This window comes from Delphinus delphis, chromosome 2, assembly GCF_949987515.2.
Source record: "Delphinus delphis chromosome 2, mDelDel1.2, whole genome shotgun sequence".
NCBI lineage: Eukaryota > Metazoa > Chordata > Mammalia > Artiodactyla > Delphinidae > Delphinus > Delphinus delphis.
Genome location: NC_082684.1, coordinates 126,509,368 through 126,531,571, shown reverse-complemented (window position 1 = coordinate 126,531,571; position 22,204 = coordinate 126,509,368). Strand labels below are relative to the sequence as shown.

General features: G+C 36.6%; 1 protein-coding gene and 1 pseudogene across 1 annotated transcript in view; one reads left to right on the top strand and one right to left on the bottom strand.

The window, feature by feature from the left end:
* UBE2Q2 (ubiquitin conjugating enzyme E2 Q2) overlaps window positions 1-22,204 on the bottom strand; it is a 71,170-nt gene continuing 48,966 nt past the window's right edge. Inside the window, exons 9-13 of the mRNA XM_060005549.1 lie at window positions 17,471-17,529; window positions 8,227-8,275; window positions 7,680-7,775; window positions 2,329-2,395; window positions 1-445 (exon numbers count right to left, since the gene is read on the bottom strand). Of these exons, the coding sequence (XP_059861532.1) occupies window positions 414-445; window positions 2,329-2,395; window positions 7,680-7,775; window positions 8,227-8,275; window positions 17,471-17,529 (303 nt within the window). The 3' untranslated portion in view covers window positions 1-413. The remainder of the gene's footprint in view (window positions 446-2,328; window positions 2,396-7,679; window positions 7,776-8,226; window positions 8,276-17,470; window positions 17,530-22,204) is intronic.
* Window positions 17,752-18,098, top strand: LOC132419782 (eukaryotic translation initiation factor 1 pseudogene; annotated as a pseudogene).

The window sequence follows — 22,204 nt, the reverse complement described above, 5'->3', positions numbered from 1 at the left end:
TTAAACATCAATTAAACTTTTATTGGCTTTAAATGGAACAATATATTGCAAATCCTCATAACACATGAGCTCAAAATGGGAAAGTTGCCCTCAAGTTGCAACTTCAGTAACCTGATGCTGACTTGTCTGCTTAACACATTTCACCTTTCAAAGAAAGAGATAAGGAGTGGCCAGTATGTGTATTTATCAGGAAAAATATAGTAAAGGCCCCACTGCTCAGTCCAAGGTACCTAAAATGAGAAAAATGGAAAGGCTGTAACTTATACTGGATCAGTTGACAGATTATCCACTAAAATATCTATTAGCTAACATCTTCGGTACTGCTGTTATAGGGGCACTCAAAGCTTGTGTCTGCATGTTGGAAAGATTTTCTTTAAAGCAACATTGGTCCAAACATACAAAAGTCAACACATTTAGCCATCTTCCTTTGGAGGGGTGTACCAGCCTGAAAAAGAATGGGGAAAAAAACAGTTAAAATATTTTAATTCTTAAACCAACTAAAAGCAATGGCATTTTACCAAGGTTAGATAGTTTCTCTACCCATAATTTTCCTCTGTAAACTACTGTAAAAATTAAACTTACACTTGGGTTGGTAACATAGCATTTTGATATTTATGTTCACAATATAAAGTTATTTTCTATGAATAAACTGTACTTGAGTTTTCAATATAAGATCTCTATATTAATGGCATTTCTACCAAAAGAGAACAGTGTGGAAATATTAGGCAACAAGCTAGGTTTTATATTTCATTTCAATTCAGTATTTGAAAGGAAACCACACTGAAAATAGCTATCCCCCAAACAAAATCCTGGTATTTTAGAATAAGAGGAACTTGGACTGTCATCAGGCAGTGATGTCATTTTACCAGTGAGGGTGCCATCTCAGCAGGTGCACTGATTAAGTAAGCCCAAGATCAGATTTAGCAGAAGATACTAGAAGCCATCTCCTGAATCTGAATCTATTGCTCTTTCACCATAGCTAATTATACACACACCCACACTTTCTCAAATAGTTTCCATAAACATTTTTGAATGCTGACTACAACATCTAATTTAACAAAAAATAAGACATAAGAAAAAAATATGTTTCTAAGCTCAACAAAAATATAAGCTCTCTCTAAAAAGGCAAATGAGATTAAGTACTGCTTGGTACGAAATTGCCATTGGAACAGTATGAATATACCAAGATTTGTGAAGCATCCACGTGGTTAATGAAGTAGCATACAGGAGTCTTTGGGTCTGTTAATTTAGGGTGCTGGAGATTATTATTATGAAAACCCAGCTTTGTCCTCAAGTTTTTTATCATTTCCCTCTTCAGAAGCTTGAAAATTGTTCTGAATACTACTCTTTCAGAAGTAAGCAGTCACTGCAAAAGTGGCAAGTTTGCTGTCATTAAAATAAAAGTGAGCACACACAAAACACAAATCCTAAGTCACAAACTACCACATTCTAGCAAAGTAAAGAACACTTTACTGTAAATACTCTTGAAGAAAACTACTTCCTATCAATTTACTTACTCTGCACAAAAAAGCATCAGTTTCACTACCCCAGCTACCACGAATATCAGCACTTGGTTATAAAATGCTGTGCGTACACACTACTCGCTTTTTCCTCATGTTCGGCAAGACAGACATCATGCCAATTTTAGAGATGAGGAAACTGAGGCTGAGCGGTAATGGGACTAATTACCCATTAGCTAATGGGTGACACAAATGCCACTTGATAATAGGTCTTCTGATTCCAGGTCTACTTGTTTATTGCCTCACTATTAGAGACAAAAGCTCCAAACATGCATTGTGAAAATAAGCAAAATTTTAAAAAGCCAATAAAGTTTTGAAAGATATTTTAATATTTTTTTAAAATATACAACTCAAATATTCTTAAGTATAAACTGAAATCAGTACTTTTTTACTTGAATAAATAAATGTGTACAATTGTCAAAAAGCATTAAGTAGTCTGAAGATGTTTCAGAAACTGGTTCATGATCCTGATTGCATTTACTCAGTATTAACAGCAAGAACTCCACCTTTAGAGTTGCCTTTAACTCAATTCCTATCCTAATACCATACATTTCAAGTGAGTAAAGTGATCCATTCCTCAATCTACTCAAAAATCTTGACTCTGACTCAGAGGTTCGCAGGCCAAGTATTTAGGATACAAAGATTTTGAATGAAACACTGTGTATCCTCAGGTTAAAGTTTTTCACTGTAGTGGCTGTACTTTGTAAGAAATTAAAGCAAAAACAGAAGAATAAAACATGATAAATATCAACAGTACATTATGTAAAATTTCATAAATGGCAATAAATACTTATTTAACTAAACATACCATTTTTCTCATGTATCTGTACAATGGAATTATAGGATTGTTGGGCTCTTGCTAGATTATATTGATTCTGAAAGAGAATTATACATTTTATATCAAAACTATAAGTAGATGAAAATCATTACAAATAATTTACGGATGCATCACTGCTGTACTTAAAAGAACACAGGAAACTAAGTTATATTTCCATTTCCAAAATAAATTTCTCAATTTCATTATTCTCTACCATTTTAGAGGGACAACAAAACCATAACTGTTCTCTAGGAAAGATCTACAAAATTCACAGTTCATTTTTATAAGTCCTCCTACCACTGCACAAGTACAAGGCTTTATGAATAAAGTTAAAGGATGCTATTTGGATGCAAGTAGAAAAACTCTTCCTCATAACTTCCATCAAAAAAAAAAAAAAAGAACTACAAAATATTACCTTCAGGTAAGGAAACATTAGGCTTTAAGGACTACACATATGAATGACATTTTGAGTTAAAAATCTAAAGAATGTCCAAGTGGCATCAAGCCATTACTAAAGGAGTCTTCTTTTGTTAACCTCTAGATCAGAACCTCTTTTAAGGGGCCAAGTTTAGCATTAATTTTATCCCCATGAGTACAACTGGCCTACATCTTAACTTCCAGTTAATACATCATAAGCATTCTCCATAGTGGTACACACCTATTATATTATGTCACAGAATTTTTAAATAAATTCACACAGCATAAGAATAAATGTATAAACATATTCTAAGTAACAACTCTCCTTCCTACCTGTCCTGAAACCACCCAGTTCCTCCCCTATCCACCTTCCTTCTTCTATCCAAATTAAATACTGTTATTAGTTTCCTTGTATATCCTTAAGGTTATACAAGAAAATTAATGTACAGCCTATTGTTGTCAGTCACTGTCCCCTGCTTTTTCCTCTCAACAAATGATAGGTAGCATGACAAAGTAAAAAATTATATCCTCCTGGTTAAATGAGACTTTCATCATTAAGTAGCTGCTAATGCTTTCTGTTCCAAAATCAAATTGTTTGATACTGCAGCTACATCATCTTTTTGTTAGTGTATACAGGCAAACCTCATTTTATTGCACTTCACTTTACTGCACCTAGCAGATATTGCCTTTTTTACAATTTGAAGTTTCTGGCAACCCTGCGTCGAGCAGGTCTATAGGCTCCATTTTTCCCAGCAGCACTGGCTCATTTTGCGTGTCTGAAATATTTTGAATTACCAAAATGTGACACAAACTTTTTCATTGCTCTATCTGTTACAGTGATCTGCGATCAGTGATCTCTGGTGTTACTACTACAACTCACTGAATACTCAGATGATGTTGTAAATGTTAGCATTTTTTAGCAGTAAAGTTTTTTTTAATTATGGCATGTACATTGTTTTTTAGACATAAGGCTATTGCACACTTAATAGATTGCAGTATAGTGTAAATTTTGTAAGCACTTGGAAACCAAAAAGTTCATGTGACTTGCTTTATTGTGATACTGGCTTTATCGAAGTAGTAGTCTGGCACTGAACCCATAATAGCTCCAAGGTATGCCTATACTGGCCTATCTTTATCGTTCTTCTTTAAAAAAAATTTTTTTTTCAATCTCTTTGTATCCTTACATTTTAAATATACTTCTTGTGACAAACCATAATGTAGAAGAATATAAAAAATAATATATTTACATATGTATAAATGAGTCACTTTGCTGTACAGGAAAAAATTAACACAAAAGAAATTAACACAACATTGTAAATCACCTATACTTCAAAAAAATTTTTTAATAAAAATAAACAAATACACTTCTTAGAGACCACTTTTTTTTTTCTTTTTTTCTTTTCTTTTTTTTTTTGCGGTACGCGGGCCTCTCACTGTTGTGGCCTCTCCCGCTGCAGAGCACAGGCTCCGGACGCGCAGGCTCAGCGGCCATGACTCACAGGCCTAGTCGCTCCGCAGCATGTGGGATCTTCCCAGACCGGGGCACGAACCCATGTCCCCTGCATCGGCAGGCGGACTCTCAACCACTGCGCCACCAGGGAAGCCCAAGACCACTTTTTAATTTGAACTAACTGGTAACTTTAGTCCATTTTTATTTGTTATGACTTATTTATTTGGGCCTGCTTCTACAACTTCACTTTCTGGTTTCTATTTCTCTCTTTAATATAATTTTATTATCTCCTCCTGGGATTCGAATAAGACATGTTTTAGACCTCATTCTGATCTCTACCTCTTAACTTCTGCTGTACTGTCTATCCCCAGGTCTCTCTGTGCAACATTCTGAGTTATTTCTTCTAATCAATTAATTCTCTCTTCTGATGTCTAATCTATTGTTTCTCATTTCAACATTTTTCATTTCTATAAATTCTATTTCATTCTTTTTCAGATCTGTCTCATCATTCCTGGTCTTATCATTTGCTCAATTTTATGATTCTTTTTTCTTTACACTAGATTTTACATATAATTATTCATTTTCTCAAAATTCTAGTATCTGCTAATTCCAAAACCTCAAGTCTTTGGGAATATGTATCTCTTATTCATTGTTTCTGCCAGTTCTCATGTATGTTAGGTTGTCTACTTATGTGCTTGTCATCTTTCACTGAATTCGTATTTGCTTGATCTTAATCTTTGAGAATCTTACAGGCTTAAATTAGAAATGCTTTCCTCTGAAGATTGTATCTGCTGCTGATGAGAACTGTGGATACAACTAACATGAAACCACTTTAGTCCCCTTGGAGAATCTTGGGATTATTCAAGGTTCCCAGATTCGGCTCCCCAGTCTCGCTCATTTATAATAGAAGACTGGAGTGCTTAGTATAGGTAACAACTTCCCCCAGGGGGAAAAAAAAAAAAATCAGTTCTCTCATCTGAATGTGATCACTGACTAGGGGATCCTATAGGTAAATAATTGGAGGTCTATGGGCTGTAGAGAAGACAGATGCCTTTCCTGATGATAGAAATAGCTAGTTAGGGCTGTGTGCTCTAGGACTTCACTATTTAGCTCAACTACCATTACCCTCCAAACAGTGAACAGAAGCTTCTTAGAAGGCACTGTCTTGCCTATCTAAACCCCCAATTCCTGCTAAAAGTCATATGATCAGACCTCTACTTTAGAAGGCTTTCTCACTACTATAGCCTAGAGTTAATGTTACAGTCTATATTCTATTCCATGTTAACTGAATAAGAAAACCAGCTTTGCCAAGATCCTTCTGTCCCAGGCATAGCTGCAGATCCTCAGCTCTATCCATCTGACCCTATCTCCAAATTTCATGTGTGTGGATGGGCAACTTTTTCTGTTTTTCAGTACTTACGTATATTATCTCATTTTAATAAGTTTTTTTAGGGTACAAACTCATTTATTTTGAACCAATAGCTGACAGTATTTTTTTATATTTTAAATAATTCTGAATAGTTGTATGGCAAAAAGAAATTCAAATAGCACAAATGATTTACAGTAAAGCCTCCCTCCCAATTCTAACCTGCCCCCTCAATATTTCAACACTCCCTTGTCAGAAATAATCGTTATTAGCATTTTCTTGAATATCCTTCCAGAGATATTCTCTGCTTATAAAAGCACATCTATAATATGTCCTTGTCTGTCCCTCTTACACAAATGGTAGCGTATTTTTAACACCATTTAGCACCTTACTTTTTTGATAGTAGTATTTTTAAAGTTAACATTCAGACTATTCCCTGCTGAGTAGAAGGGAAGGTAAAACTCATATTACATCATGCAAAGTTTCTACATTCTTAACTGACAAATATTTCTTAATAAGAAAAAAAAATAGAAGGGTAAGGTTTCACCTTGACAATTAAAAAAATTCACCTTCTAAGACGTACTCTAATATGCAAACATATTTAGCTGCCTAACTTGGCACTCTATATAAAATGGTTATATTTACTTGCTAACAAAACTACAATTATGAAAATGTAAAGGTTTAAGGCAATTATATTGAAATTGATTGATTCCAAGGGAATTACAGCACTGAACAAAGATAGCGTATTGTTATTACAGAATGTTAAAACTGGAAGAAACTTAAAATATCCAGATCAATTGTATTTCAGGTAAAGATACAGATGCCCAGAGAGGTAAGTTTACAGTGTGAGTTATTGGTAAAAATGGTCTTTCAATTACTCAAAAAAAAAATCACTGTTCTAAGCTTTTTGTATTTTCTCTTAATGGGAAAAACACGCTAATTAAAAAAAAAAATGATGAAATTTAACATCAAGTTCTACATATAAATAAATGCCAGGAAGAAAATTTAAAAGACTGGAAGTACACCAAAATGCTAATAGTATTTCTAGACACTCAAATTACAGATGCCTTTTTTAGTTTGTATTTATTTCTATTTGTATTGTATAGTGAGCATAAATTGTCATTTAGAAAAACAAAGTTTTGATGTTCTAATACATCATTCTATTGCCACATTTAAAATACCTAAAATACATACACTGTTAAGAAACACAAGTTAAATGTAGTTATAAGCAATTCACTACTTTTCAATTAACTTCTAGATTTTATACAAAATGGTACTTTGTTCTAATGCAAAGAAATAGCTGTTTAAAAAGCTAAAAGTAAGTTATTTTATAATATTATCCCAAGTATATAATTCTGTAAAACAGCCTTTTCAATTTTTTGCTTCCCCTGTGAGTTAAGATTCTAGTGGGCTCACGATTTGATGTGCAATACAGTTATAAATACCTATTTAGATTTAGTACTATTTGGATAGGCATTTAATACAAAATTCACAAGAAACTTTAGGAACATCCAGATTTTTTTAAATGTCAGGTCAGGATGATTTCCATCACATATTTTTCCAAAACATACTAACTTCAGAGTACATCCTTAAGTGTCCACTTAAGTGTTTATAGATAACTACAATTGGACATGAAAAGATATTTCTGATATAGTAAGTGAATAAAGAAAAGAACTCAGTGGTTAAGAGCAGAGACTAACAGCCAGAAAGTCTGGTTCCAATCCTCACTCTGCCACCTGTGACCTTAGACGAGTTACTAACTTCTGTGTGCTTCAGTTTCCTCATCTACAAAATGAGGACAATAACAGTACCTACTTTTAGGTTATTAAGAGGACTGAAAGTTAATACAAATAAAAAGTTTAGATTACAGCCTAGCACGTATATGCTCACTGGGAATTAACTATTACAACATGATCTCAATTTTTGGAAACTTACAACTACATATAATTTTTTTACTTATTAGTATATATAAACCAAGAATAAATTTCAAATTATAGACATATTTAACTATAGTAGAAATAACAAAGACTAAGAGAATAGAAAGAAGCCTCCTCATAAGATAACAGGAAATATATCTTATAGTTTATGTGACATTCTTAATAAAAGTACCTTATTTGCGCCAAACTGCACTCTGGCTTTGCCTTTGACTAAGGTGGCATTGATTTGCATGATGACCGATTCTATTGAATAGGCACTGCTCCAGCCCTACAGAAAGAAGAAAACACTTTTTTAAAACACAGTGGTATTCTTGATTCCCAGTTAGGAAAGCTTAAGAAAATGGCATATAATGACTCAATAACAGCAAATTAATGTTAAGAAGTTTGTAGTCAAAGAGTAAAAGTAAAGTTGGACCATTTCCAAAATCTCACAAAAAACGAAGCAAAGCAAACCAACATTCGAAGTGCTAAAAATGAGCAAATTACAACTTTAAATATACATAACTCTTATTGCCCATCCTAGCATAGATTAAGCAGCAAGTACAATGTCATTTTACTGGTTTAAAAAGCTTTCATTATTAAAAGTAGGTGCTTTTAGCAAAAAACAAAAATTATGTTAAAGTAGGTACTATTACATAGAGCTTTGTCCACTTAGAATCTAATTTACATAGTTAAAACACTATGTTTGAAAAACACGAGTACCATAAGAAAATAGTCACCTGTTTTGTGAGTAGTTCCATGCATAATGCTCCACCACCCAACACATACCTTAAAAAGAAAACGGAATCATACAAAATTCTCTAGATCTTGGTATTCCTTCTTCATCAATTTTTAAAGTACCATTACTAAGAAAGTATGCATACAAGTAAAGATTAGAAGATAACATGCAAAAATGAAAATAGTTGTTAAGAGTTACAGGACTATGGGTAATTCTAAAATTCTGATGTCATCATCTAAATGTCTTTTTTTTTTTAAATAATAGTTCTTAATAACAGAAGACTTTTAAGGTATCAGAAACTAAGAACTTAGCCCTAAATATTCCAGAGAATGGGGGAGAAAATGGGGGAGAAAAATTTCCTTATATGGCCTTCAACTGTTCTACTCAACCGAAGATTTCTCCACCATCATGTTACACAGCCAAAAGTTTTTCCTCTGACAGGAGTGACTTTACCCTATCTATAATAATGAACATCTGCATTTATATTTATACTTAAAATTTTTTTTCATTCTGTTTCGAGGATCAAATGGTTCTGACCATGGAGCCCCTCTCTGGGACTCCCCTATTTCTCTTCCCAGTCCTGAGGACTGTTCTCTGAACCAACGACAGTTACTGGGGATTTCCCAGATCTCTGTTAGGAAATCATTATTTAGATCAAGATTCTTCAGCCTTTTAACACTTTCTCAAACAAAGTAATTCCTCCTTTAATGTTAAACTTTAAAACACATTAGGACTTCCCTGGTGGTGCAGTGGTTAAGAATCCGCCTGCTAATGCAGGGGACATGGGTTCGAGCCCTAGGTCTGGGAAGATCCCACATGCCGCAGAGCAACTAAGCCCGTGTGCCACAACTATTGAGTCTGTGCTCTGGAGCCTGCTAGCCACAACTACTGAGCCCATGTGCCACAACTACTGAAGCCCATGCTCCGCAACAAGAGAAGCTACTGCAATGAGAAGCCTGTGCACCGCAACAAAGAGTAGCCCCCGCTCGCCACAACTAGAGAAAGCCCGCACGCAGCAACGAAGACCCGATGCAGCCAAAAATAAATAAATAACTAAATTTATTCTTTAAAAAAAGAGCTCGAATCTTTAAAAAAAATCATTAAATATCATGCTTAAAAATAAAATCAAAGGAATGGTAATTACAGAAGAAAAACTGTGGTAATCTTGAAAATACATAAGGTAAGACCACTGATCAGGTCTAGGTGAAAAGTGAGTCTACCACAAATTTTTTTTGTCCTCTGGGACTTTGCCCATGCCTTTCCCTTCCTTGCCTGAGATTCCCACTGCTGCCTACTCTTCCAAATGCCATATTCCCCCCTGCCCCATAAAACTTTCCAAGACCATTCTAGCCAGCAAATTTTGCATTCTGGCTAACCAAATGCATCCTTGTGTTGACTAAACCAAATTACACTTAAGTAAGCAATCTAAAAACTTCTACTGTAGACCATTAGTAAAAACAGTTACAGTGAAATTATTCACTATCATAAAGTAGTCAGTAACTACCCCCATCCTGAAGAATTTAGGCAACTGTCTCTCTTACTTGCTTGTCCCAACTTCTGGGAACTTTCAAAGTAAAAGTTTAATACGAAGGAAAGAAAAACACTCCAAAAAATTAAATTAGGGAGGAGAATCATGGGATTTTAAACTTTGTATATTCTCTTATGTTCCTGAAACTCAGAAATCTGTCTCCAATTCTTTGAATCTCCCACTGGGCTCAAAGTGCATCTTGTATATAGTCAGCTTTAAATAAGCACTTGCTGATTTAACAGAATTACAAGATCCAAGTTCTCATTTGGATTTTGGCTCCTCCAGAACTGCTCAAAGTCTAGTAATCTGTTAATGAGTTAACACTCATTACACTCATTGGTCCTTACACTTCAGAAATGCTAAAGAGAAACATTTTAGCAAAAGGAGATTTGTAGATGACACTGAGTCACGAATTATCTAACCACCACCTTCCCTTTTAGCACCCCACTCTTCATTTTGGGGTGGAGAGTCTTGTCAGGAGGGAAGAAGGGAAGTTTTCATACTTGTAGATCAAAAGAAAGTACATTTTCTACAAGCACATAATAGCTATAAAAATGTTTGTTGGATGTCTAACACAAGACAGAAGTAGTTCTAGTACCTATGCAAAAAGTGAGCTAAGTATATATTAATGCATATTAAACTTTTCCTTAATATACACTTACTAAGCTTTTCCTTAATATATGCTGTCAGCAGCATTTACACCTAAAAAAAGTAGCCAATTCTACTTTTGTACTGTATCATTTTATCAACTCTACTTCTGTACTGTATCATTTTATCAATATGTATTCCAAGCGCTTATTGCTCTTTGCCTCCAAAGAGTTGCTGCTGAATATTGAGACAATCCAAGAACACTAAAAAAATAATAAGAATCTAAGAGTCATCTAAAGATAAAATGCCATATACATGGGCATAGTAATATTTTCAACTTAAAAAAATTTTCAATTGCCAAAGTTGTATAGCAAACAGTATCCTAAGCTCAGCCTCTTCAGGCATTCAATTTATAGAATTTTTGTTTTACTAGAAGGTTCCTGCAAGAATGTTTGCCAGCTAACCTCCCCACCCACAGTCTATGATGATCACTTAATTGCTTTGAGGGGACAACAGATACCATTAATCAGTACTTAAGGGGACAACAAGGAACATTAATCACACAACATGATTCTTAAATCATATGACATGATCCAAAAAACAGAGATGAGAAATAAAATTTTTATATTATAGTCAAATTCTTGATAATGACATTAAAAAAAAAGACAGGCTTATCAGCCCACACAGAACAATCATAATCCTCCCCTTTCGAGGTAAGGAAAGGGGCAATGGATTCTAAGAACAGAGCCCTAAGAGAGGGATAAAGAAAATTCTGACATTTAAAACCAGTTTCTTAAGATAATGTTCTCTCAATACAGACAGAAACAACCCATGGTCATCTAGAAGTAGAAGTATTTTCTTTGTGGATGACTGGGGCACAAAGAATACTTCTTACTATATCAACCAATAAAGCATCTTCAGTTGCCTACAAACAGCTCTCTCACAATATATTGTATTATCATCAAATAATCTTTCTGATTCTCACTACACTACACCCTGGACTAAGCAAGAAAGATGGTCAAGTTTCGATGGCTCAATAATATAGCTCATAAAAATACCAGTGGACTGGGAATTGTATATTACCCTAAATTGCCTACATCTTGCTAACTTACTGTATTTTCCTATCTCATTCATTCATTCAAAAATATCTACTGCATATATAGTATGGATGCTAAAGCACTGAACCAGACACAGAGCATACAATGAAGAAAACTGACATGACCCTGCCTTCATGATGTTTACAATCCAGTAAAGATAACAGATGTTAAACAAATAAAGTGGGGGATGGAGACCCAGAGTTCTGTGAGTAGGAAAAACCAGGAGGCTTATTTTAAATTTGCTGGTCAGGAACAGCATATCTAAAAGTGACACACAGGCTGAGACCTGCAGGAATTGAAGTGTGGGTGGGAATAACATTCCAGGCAGAGGAAATGTATATGGAAGTCATGAGGAAAGAGTCTGCTCGGCACTAGGGGCTGAAAGACAACTAGTGGGGCATTAGCTCAGAGAGGAAAAGTGTAGTAACAAGATGACTGAAGAGGAAAGCAAGGGCAAGATCACAGAGGGCGTGCAGAATATGGTAAGGACATCAACCTGTAGGAGCAGTGGGAAGACATGCGAAGAGCTTAAGCAGGGGAGCAACATAATCAGAACAAATTTGTGAAAGCTCACTCTAGAGAAGCTTTATGAATGAGGGAATAGAAGCAGGAGTCTGATCAGGAATCCTCTGAAGTGATCCAATTGGGAACTGATGGTGGTAGCAACAAAAATGGAGACAAGTAATTGGATCTGAGAACTCTTTAAAAGGGAGAATCAAAGGAAAATGAGGAAAAGGTGATGTAAAGAATGACTCCTAGGTTCATTAATTAAGATAAGCAAGACTGGGGAAGGGAAACTGAAAAGAAGATGGGTTCAAGTTTTTGTCCTGAAGAGTTTGAGATGCCTGTATAAGAGACATTCAAGTTGAGGTGTCAAGAAGGCAGAAGGATATTGGAAGCAGAAAAGACATAGGGATGTGAGATACGAACCTGGGAGTCACTGGCACATAGAAATATTTCAAAAGCCATGGGAGCTTTTTCAACGAATCATGCTAGAGCAACTGGACATTAGGCAAAAATCTATGACCTACACCTCATACCTTATGCAAAATTTAATTCAGATGATTCACAGACTTATCTGTAAGTAAACTGTAAAACCTTGAGGAAAAAAAGGTAGGAGAAAATCTTTGGGATCTAGGACTAGGCAAAGAGTTTTTAGATTTGACACCAAAAGCATATCTATATAAGGAGAAACATCTATAAATTTGACTTCATCAAAACTAAAATATTTTGTTCTACAAAAGATTCTGTTAAGAAGATGAAATGAAGCTACATACTAGAAGAAATTTAAAAACCACATATCCAGGGTTTCCCGGGTGGCGCAGTGGTTGAGAGTCCGCCTGCCAATGCAAGGGACACGGGTTTGTGCCCCGGTCCAGGAAAATCCCACATGCCGCGGAGCAACTAGGCCCGTGAGCCATGGCCGCTGAGCCCGCACATCCGGAGCCTGTGCTCCGCAACGGGAGAGGCTACAACAGTGAGAGGCCCATGTACCGCAAAAAAAAAAAAAAAAAAAAAACACATATCCAGCAAAGGACTATTATGTAGAATATATTTTTAAAACTTTCAAAATTCAATGAAATACAATCCAATTAGAAAACTGGCAAAAGACATGAACAGATATCTCTTGGAAGAGTATATAAAGCTGTCAAATAAGTACATGAAAGATATTCAACACTGGGGAATATTAGGGAAAGTAAGTTAAAACCACAATGAGACATCACTACACACCTAACAGAATGCCTATAATAAAAACAAGTGACATCACCAAATGCTGGCAAGGATGTGGAGAAAGTGTGTCACTCACACATTCTTGGTAAGAATGTAAAATGGTAAAGCAACTCTGGAAAACAGTTTGGTAGTTTCTTTAAAAACTCTATATGCAATGACCATATGACCCAGCAATTGCATTCCTGGACTTGTATCCCAGAAAAAGGACAATACATTCACAAAAAACACCTGTACACAAGTATTCATAGCAGCTTTACTTGTAATACCCAAACACTGAGATCAGTCTAGAAGTCCTAAAGCAGATTACTGGTTAACCAGACTGTGGTACATGGTGCACCGTGGAATACTACTCAGCAATAAAAAGGAACAAAGTAGTCAGATACTTAGATGACTATCTAATTATGAGTTAAAAAAAAAGCTAATCCCTAAAGTTTGCAATCCAAAAATGTATGATTCCATTTATGTAAATTGTTTTTGAAATGACAAAATACTAAGAATGCAGGACAGATTAGTGGTTGCCAGGAATTAAGGGAAGAGGGGGCATTACAGTAAAATGGGTATGGTTTAAAGGGGCCTCAAGAAGGATCCTCATGGTGTTGGAACTGTTCAGTACCTTGACTGTGGTGGTGGATACACAAACCTACTCAATATAGAACTTAATACACACATACACACACGAGTTATAAGTAAAACTAGGAAAATCTGAATAATCTCTACTTATCGTATCACTATCTCTGTATCACTGTCTCATACTGTATCACTGCCTCCTCGTAATATTATACTACAGCTTTGCAGAAATGGTACCACAGTTCTTACAACTGTGTGCAAATACACAATTAACTCAATTAAAATTTTAATTTTTAAAAAAAGGCAAAGGAGGGCTTCCCTGGTGGCGCAGTGGTTGAGAGTCCGCCTGCCGATGCAGGGGACACAGGTTTATGCCCCGGTCCGGGAAGATCCCACATGCTGTGGAGCGGCTGGGCCCGTGAGCCATGGCCGCTGAGCCTGCGCATCCAGTGCCTGTGCTCCACAATGGGAGAGGCCACAACAGTGAGAGGCCCATGTACCGCCAAAAAAAAAGGCAAAGGAATGAAGGGGAAAGAAAAAAGGACCCAGTACTAAATTCTGAAGAACTCCAACAGGTAGAAGTTAAGTGAACAAGGAGTTTCCAGCAAAAGAGACTGAGAAGAGGCAGTCAGAAGCCAAGGGAAAAATGTTTCAGTGTTGCTGAGAAATCTGATAATCAGATATGACAGAGCCTGAAAAGGGACTTCTGTCCAATACCAAAGTCCCTATCAGCTATACCAGTTTGTTAGGAACACTAACAGCCAATGCCAGACTACATGGGGCTGAAAAGTGAACAGGAAGTGAAGAGTGTGGTTATATACACATTGCTTGTGGGAATGTAAATGGTACAGCCACTTTGCAGTCTGGTACTTCATCAAAAAGTTAGTTACCAAAGGACCTAGTGCCTCCTCACATAGGTATATGCGAAAGAGAAATGAACATATGCACACAGAAGCGTGTACATGAATATTCACAGCATTATTCATGATAGCCCAAGGGTGGAAAAAATAAATGTCCATGCATAAATAAAATGGAATGAAGTATTGATACATGCTGCAACTTGGATGGACCTTGACAAATTTTTTTTAATATAAATTTATTTTATTTATTTATTTTTGGCTGCGTTGGGCCTTTGTTGCTGCACACAGGCTTTCTCTAGTTGCAGCGAGCAGGGGCTACACTTCATGCGGTGCGCAGGGCTTCTCACTGCGGTGGCTGCTCTTGTTGCGGAGCATGGGCTCTAGGCACACGGGCTTCAGTAGTTGTGGCACGCAGGCTCAGTAGTTACGGCACACGGGCTTAGTTGCTCCACAGCATGTGGGATCTTCCTGGACCAGGGCTTGAACTCATGTCCCCTGCATTGGCAGGCAGACTCTCAACCACTGCGCCACCAAGGAAGCCCACAATTTTGTTAAGTGAAAGAAGCCAGTCACGAAAGGCTGTAATTTGTTTGGTTCCATTTAAATGAAATGTCCAGAACAGGCAAATCCAGAGAGACAGAAAGGAGATTAGTGGCTGCTGGTGGGTGCGGTGTAGGAGGGAGGAATGAGAAGTGATTGCTAATGGGTACAGAGTTTCTTTTGGAAGGTGATGGAAATTAGTGGTAAAGGTTGCACAACTCTCAGTATACTAAACCACTGAATTATACACTTTAAAAGGTAAGTTTATCATATGTGAATTGTATCAAAATAAAGCTGTTATGTTTAAAAAATTTTTTTGACTATGACAAGAAACAAATAAGGGAGTAGCTAGGACATGTGGGATATAAAATATCTGGAACAAAAATTGCTTAATAATCTATCCAGAGTCACAGTGTTCAAGCTTTAGCCTTATTCTAAGATTGCAAGCTCTGTTCTATCAGGCTTCACGCTTTTTAGTTCTTCTTTAGTTCTTCCCGTGTCAGCCAGTAATTCTTCCTCTTTACTTAAAAGTAGATTGTTTTTTTGATTTTGCCTCAAAATCACTTAGATTCTGCCTCAAATCAGCACTCACCTTTCATTCATCTTTCCATTCCCATTACTACTGTACCGATTTAGGTTCTCATCACTTCATCCTAAGACAGTGGCCTCAGCTCTAGTTAACAAGGCTTGCATTCTTCCAGGTTTTGTGAATATAAGTTTGTCCTGTAGTCTCTTCTACTGTCACCATATTTATCGTTCTAAAACATTCTCTTTACTGTTATGTCCCTGTTCCTGAACCAGTTACAGAAAGATAAATTCAATATCCATGGGAAATAGTTTGCTCACCAATCCATGCTCCTATATAATTATAAGATATTGTCAACACAATTTCTTATAATTCTTCTATATGAATTCTACCCCTCTTGTGTTATAGCTCAAACTGATCTGGTACACTCTGAATACATCATGCTCTTTCCCAAATGAGTGACTGTGTTTACTTTTCGCCTACATAGACAATTTTCCTTCAACCTCCGTCAGTTGACCAAACCCCACCCAATACTTCATGGCCTAGCTGAGATCCCACCTACTTGTCCAAGTCTTCCCAGATCACTATCGCCAGAAGCAATCTCCTTCTCCTTCAACCTCAGAGAACTTAAGTCCATATTTAACATTTGACAATCAGTTGAGTACTCAATACTTTTAATCTTTTACATTGCTGGCTTTTCGTATAATGGAAAAATACTTTATTAGAAGTTAGAAGATTTATCTGGATAAGTCACCAGCTTATTATTCCAGTTATTCACTTGAATAATGGGAAACTAACCCCATTTGGTAAAAGGAATCAAAGAGAAACTGTTCAATATATAACAGATTTTTAAACTGAAAATGGCATTATTCATAATTTCATGTGTTTTCTCTACAACAAGGTGGTAAACTACTAAGATCATAAATTCTTAAAATTCTTGGGATTTTTCACAACAGAATGTGAAAAATCTATGTCAAGTTTACATGAGATTTCAAAATGATCTGATAAAAATATTTTTATATATTTATCCTGAATTTACAAAAAGTTTCCAAATATTTTCCTCAATCATTTATAGCCACCCAGATTGCTTTAATCTAAATGAAACTATTACTATATCAACCATAGAGATGATCAGAGGACTGGATATTTTTAGGTTTTAATCACCATAATATGTCTCACAAAGTGGAATTGATTAGCTGAGCATATCAGAATTCTCAAATTAGTTTAACTGCTCTTACTTTGAGGATCTACAGAACATTTCACAACTAACCTAGGTACAAATTCTGATCTTTTCCCCATCCTTCATATGACTTCTAATCACCAAAAGGCAATATAAGCTTCAATTAAAAAATGGATGACAATTACCATTTGATCCTACCAAACTGAGACAACTACCTTTAGAAGATCAATGACCAGCTCCATAGGCCCATGAGATTTCCTGTATTATTCCTAGGATCATAGGCATGTGGGAATCACTCTAATCCTAACTTTCTCTAAACCCTCAATCACATCTTACATTTGAAAAATTTGCGATTTTTTAAGGTGAAGTATATACAAATAGAGGTCATTAAAAACTCTACCTGTAAACATAATGGTTTATGCCAATGATTCTCAAATTATGGTTCCCAGCCTAGAACATCAGCTTCACCTGAGACCATCTAATACATGCAAATTCTTAGGCCCTACCCCAGTCCTACTGAATCAGAAACCTTGAGGTAAAGCCCAGCACTCTAGGCATCCTAGCATTTAACTACCCCTCCAAATGATTCTGATGTAGACTATCAAAGAAAACAATCACTTAAACTTACCCTCCTGAGAGAACAGGTAACACCACTCGAACAAATGGAGGATCAAATGGAAAGTTATCCTAAAAAACAAATAAGCAAGTTTAATTTTAAGAATATCCTTAATACTGTATTATTTAGACGATTTAAAAATACTCTATAGCCCAGTCACTGAGCCGCCACCAAGGACTCAGCAGCCTCCCCCTTGAGCCCCCTCGCTTCCCAACACTCTGTCCCCACAACCCGCCTTCTCCAGCCGCCGCCTTCCACAAGCCGTTTCCACCGAGGAAAAGGGATTGCATCGTATGTCCACTATCCAGAAGCTCCACACTATCTACCCCTTTGCTGATGCAAGGGTGATGATCTGCTTCCTGCTGGCACTGAGGATTATATCCATATAAGAATTCAACAGGAAAACGGCAGGAAGACCCTTACTACTGTCCAAAGGATCACTGATGATTACGATAAAAAGAAACTAGCGAAGGCGTTTAAGAAGAAATTTGCTTGCAATGGTACTGTAATTGAGCATTCAGAATATGGAGAAGTAATTCAGCTACGGGGTGATCAGGACAAGAACATCAAAAATATATGCCAGTTCCTCGTAGAGACTAGACTGGGTAAGGACGATCAGCTCAAGGTTCATGGGTTTTAAGTGCTTCTGGCTCACTGAAGCTTAAGAGAGGATTTCCTTGCAATGAGTAGAATTTTCCTTCTGTCCCCTGTCACAAGTTTAAAAACCTCACAGCTTGTATAATGTAACCATTTGGGGTCTGCTTTTAACTTGGACTAGTAACTCCTTCAGGCAATAAACGAAAAAGAGCCAAAAAAAAAAAAATAAACATTAAAAAGAAAGAAAAAGTTTATAAAGAATGTATACATTTATTATCTAATGATGAATGAGGGTCATAAACATAAAAATAGTCCTCCAAAATGAAATGAAATGAAAACGAAAGCTAACATAAATGAAGTTAAGATCAGGCCCAACAAAAACAGAAATATAGATCAATGGAACAGGATAGAAAGCACAGAGATAAACCCACGCACATATGGTCACCTTATCTCTGATAAAGGAGGCAAGATTATACAATGGAGAAAAGACAGCCTCTTCAATAAGTGGTGCTGGGAGAAATGGACAGGTATATGTAAAAGTATGAAATTAGAAGACTCCCTAACACCATACACAAAAATAAACTCAATATGGATTAAAGACCTAAATGTAAGGCCAGACACTATCAGACGCTTAGAGGAAAACATAGACAGAACACTCTATGACATAAATCACAGCAAGATCCTTTTTGACCCACCTCCTAGAGAAATGGAAATAAAAACAAAAATAAACAAATGGGACCTAATGAAACTTCAAAGCTTTCACACAGCAAAGGAAACGATAAACAAGACCAAAAGACAACTCTCAGAATGGGAGAAAATATTTGCAAATGAAGCAACTAACAAAGGATTAATCTCCAAAATTTACAAGCAGCTCATGCAGCTCAATAACAAAAAAATGAACAACCCAATCCAAAAATGGGCAGAAGACCTACATAGACATTTCTCCAAAGAAGATATACAGATTGCCAACAAACACATGAAAGGATGCTCAACATCATTAATCATTAGAGAAATGCAAATCAAAACTACAATGAGATATCATCTCACACTGGTCAGAATGGCCATCATCAAAAATCTAGAAACAATAAATGCTGGAGAGGGTGTGGAGAAAAGGGAACACTCTTGCACTGTTGGTGGCAATGTAATTTGATACAGCCACTATGGAGAACAGTATGGAGGTTCCTTAAAAAACTGAAAATAGGGCTTCCCTGGTGGCTGACAGTCCGCCTGCCGATGCAGGGGACACAGGTTCGTGCCCCGGTATGGGAGGGTCCCACATGTGGCGTAGCGGCTGGGCCAGTGGGCCACGGCCGCTGGGCCTGCGCACCCGGAGCCTGTGCTCCGCAACAAGAGAGGCCACAATGGTGAGAGGCCCGCGTAACGCAAAAAAAAAAAAAAAAAAAAAAAACCTAAAAATAGAACTACAATACAACCCAGCAATCCCACTACGGGGCATATACCCTGAGAAAACCATAATTCAAAAAGAGTCATGTACCAAAATGTTCATTACAGCTCTATTTACAATAGCCAGGACATGGAAGCAACCTAAGTGTCCATCAACAGATGAATGGATAAAGAAGATGTGGCACATATATACAACGAAATATTACTCAGCCATAAAAGGAAACGAAATTGACTTATTTGTAGTGAGGTGGATGGACCTGCAGTCTGTCATACAGAGTGAAATAAGTCAGAAGGAGAAAAACAAATACCGTATGCTAACACATATATATGGAATCTAAGGGGGAAAAAAATGTCATGAAGAGCCTAGGGGTAGGACGGGAATAAAGACACAGACCTACGACAGCATAGACTTGAGGATATGGAGAGGGGGAAGGGTAAGCTGTGACAAAGTGAGAGAGTGGCATGGACACATACACACTACCAAATGTAGGGTGGATAGCTAGTGGGAAGCAGCCGCATGGCACAGGGAGATCAGCTAGGTGGTTTGTAACCACCTAAAGGGGTGGGATAGGGAGGGTGGGAGGGAGGGAGATGCAAGAAGGAAGAGATGGGAACATATGTATATGTATAACTGATTCACTTTGTTATAAAGCAGAAACTGACACAACATTATAAAGCAATTATACTCCAATAAAGATGTTAAAAAAATAAAAAAATAAAATAAAAAGATCAGGCCCAAATAGGACAGTATATTGTAAACTTAAGAAACACACAGAGATAGCCTCACCCACCAGAGGGCAGCCAGCAGAAGCAAGAAGAACTACAATCTTACACCTATGGAACAAAAACCACATTCACAGAAAGACAGACAAGATGAAAAGGCACAGGACTATGTACCAGATGAAAGAACACTATAAAAGCCCAGAAAAACAACTAAATGAATTGAAGATAGGCAACCTTCCAGAAAAAGAATTCAGAATAATGACAGCGAAGATGATCCAGGACCTCGGAAAAACAATGGAGGCAAAAATCGAGAAGATGCGAGAAATGTTTAACAAACATCTAGAAGAATTAAAGAACAAACAAACACAGATGAACAACACAATAAGTGAAATGAAAAATACACTAGAAGGAATCAATAGCAGAATAACTGAGGCAGAAGAACGGATAAGTGACCTGGAAGACAGAATGGTGGAATTCACTGCTGCACAACAGAATGAAGAAAAAGAAAGGATGAAAAGTAATGAAGACAGGCTAAAAGACCTCTGGGACAACAATAAACGCAACAACATTCGCATTATAGGGGTCCCAGAAGGAGAAGAGAGAGAGAAAGGACCCAAGAAAATATCTGAAGAGATTATAGTCAAAAACTTCCCTAACATGGGAAAGGAAATAGCCACCCATGTCCAGGAAGTGCAGAGAGTCCGATATAGGATAAACCCAAGCAAAAACAGGCCGAGACACATAAATAATCAAATTGGCAAAAATTAAAGACAAAGAAAAATTATTGAAAGAAGCAAGGGACAAATAACAAACAAGGGAATTCCCATGAGATAAACAGCTGACTTCTCAGCAGAAACTCTACAAGCCAGAAGGGAGTGGCATGATATACTTAAAGTGATGAAAGGGAAGAACGTACAACCAAGATTACTCTACCTGGCAAGGATCTCATTCAGATTTGATGGAGAAATCAAAACCTTTAGAGAAAAGAAAAAGCTAAGAGAATTCAGCAGCACCAAACCAGCTCTACAGCAAATGCTAAAGGAACTTCTCTAGACATGAAACACAAGAGAAGAAAAGGACCTACAAAAACAAACCCAAAACAATTAAGAAAATGGTCATAGGAACATGCATATCGATAATTACCTTAAATGTGAATGGATTAAATGCTCCAACCAAAAGAAACAGGCTTGCTGAATGGATACAGAAACAAGACCCATATATATGCTGTCTACAAGAGACCCACTTCAGACCTAGGGAAACATTCAGACTGAAACTGAGGGGATGGAAAAAGATATTCCATGCAAATGGAAACCACAAGAAAGCTGGAGTAGCAATACTCATATCAGATAAAATAGGCTTTAAAATAAAGAACGTTACAAGAGACAAGGAAGGACACTACATAATGATCAAGGAATCAATCCAAAAAGATATAACAATTATAAATATATATGCACCCAACATAGGAGCACCTCCAATACATAAGGCAACTGCTAGCAGCTTTAAAAGAGGAAATCAACCGTAATACAATATTAGTGGGGGACTTTAACACCTCACACCGATGGACAGATCATCCAAACAGAAAATAAGAAAGGAAACACAAGCTTTATATGACACAACAGACCAGATACAACTGATATTTATAGGACATTCCGTCCAAAAACAGATTACACTTTCTTATCAAGTGCGCACGGAACATTCTCCAGGATAGATCACATTTTAGGTCACAAATCAAGCCTCAGTAAATTTAAGAAAACTGAAATCATATCAAGCATCTTTTCTGACCACAATGCTATGAGATTAGAAATCAATTATAGGGAAAAAAACATAAAAAACACAAACACATGGAGACTACACAATACATTACTAAATAACCAAGAGATCACTGAAGAAATCAAAGACAAAATCAAAAACTACCTAGAGACAAATGACAATGAAAATACAACGATCCAAAACCTATGGGATGCAGCAAAAGCAGTTCTAAGAGCGAAGTTTATAGCTATACCAGCCTACCTCAAGAAACAA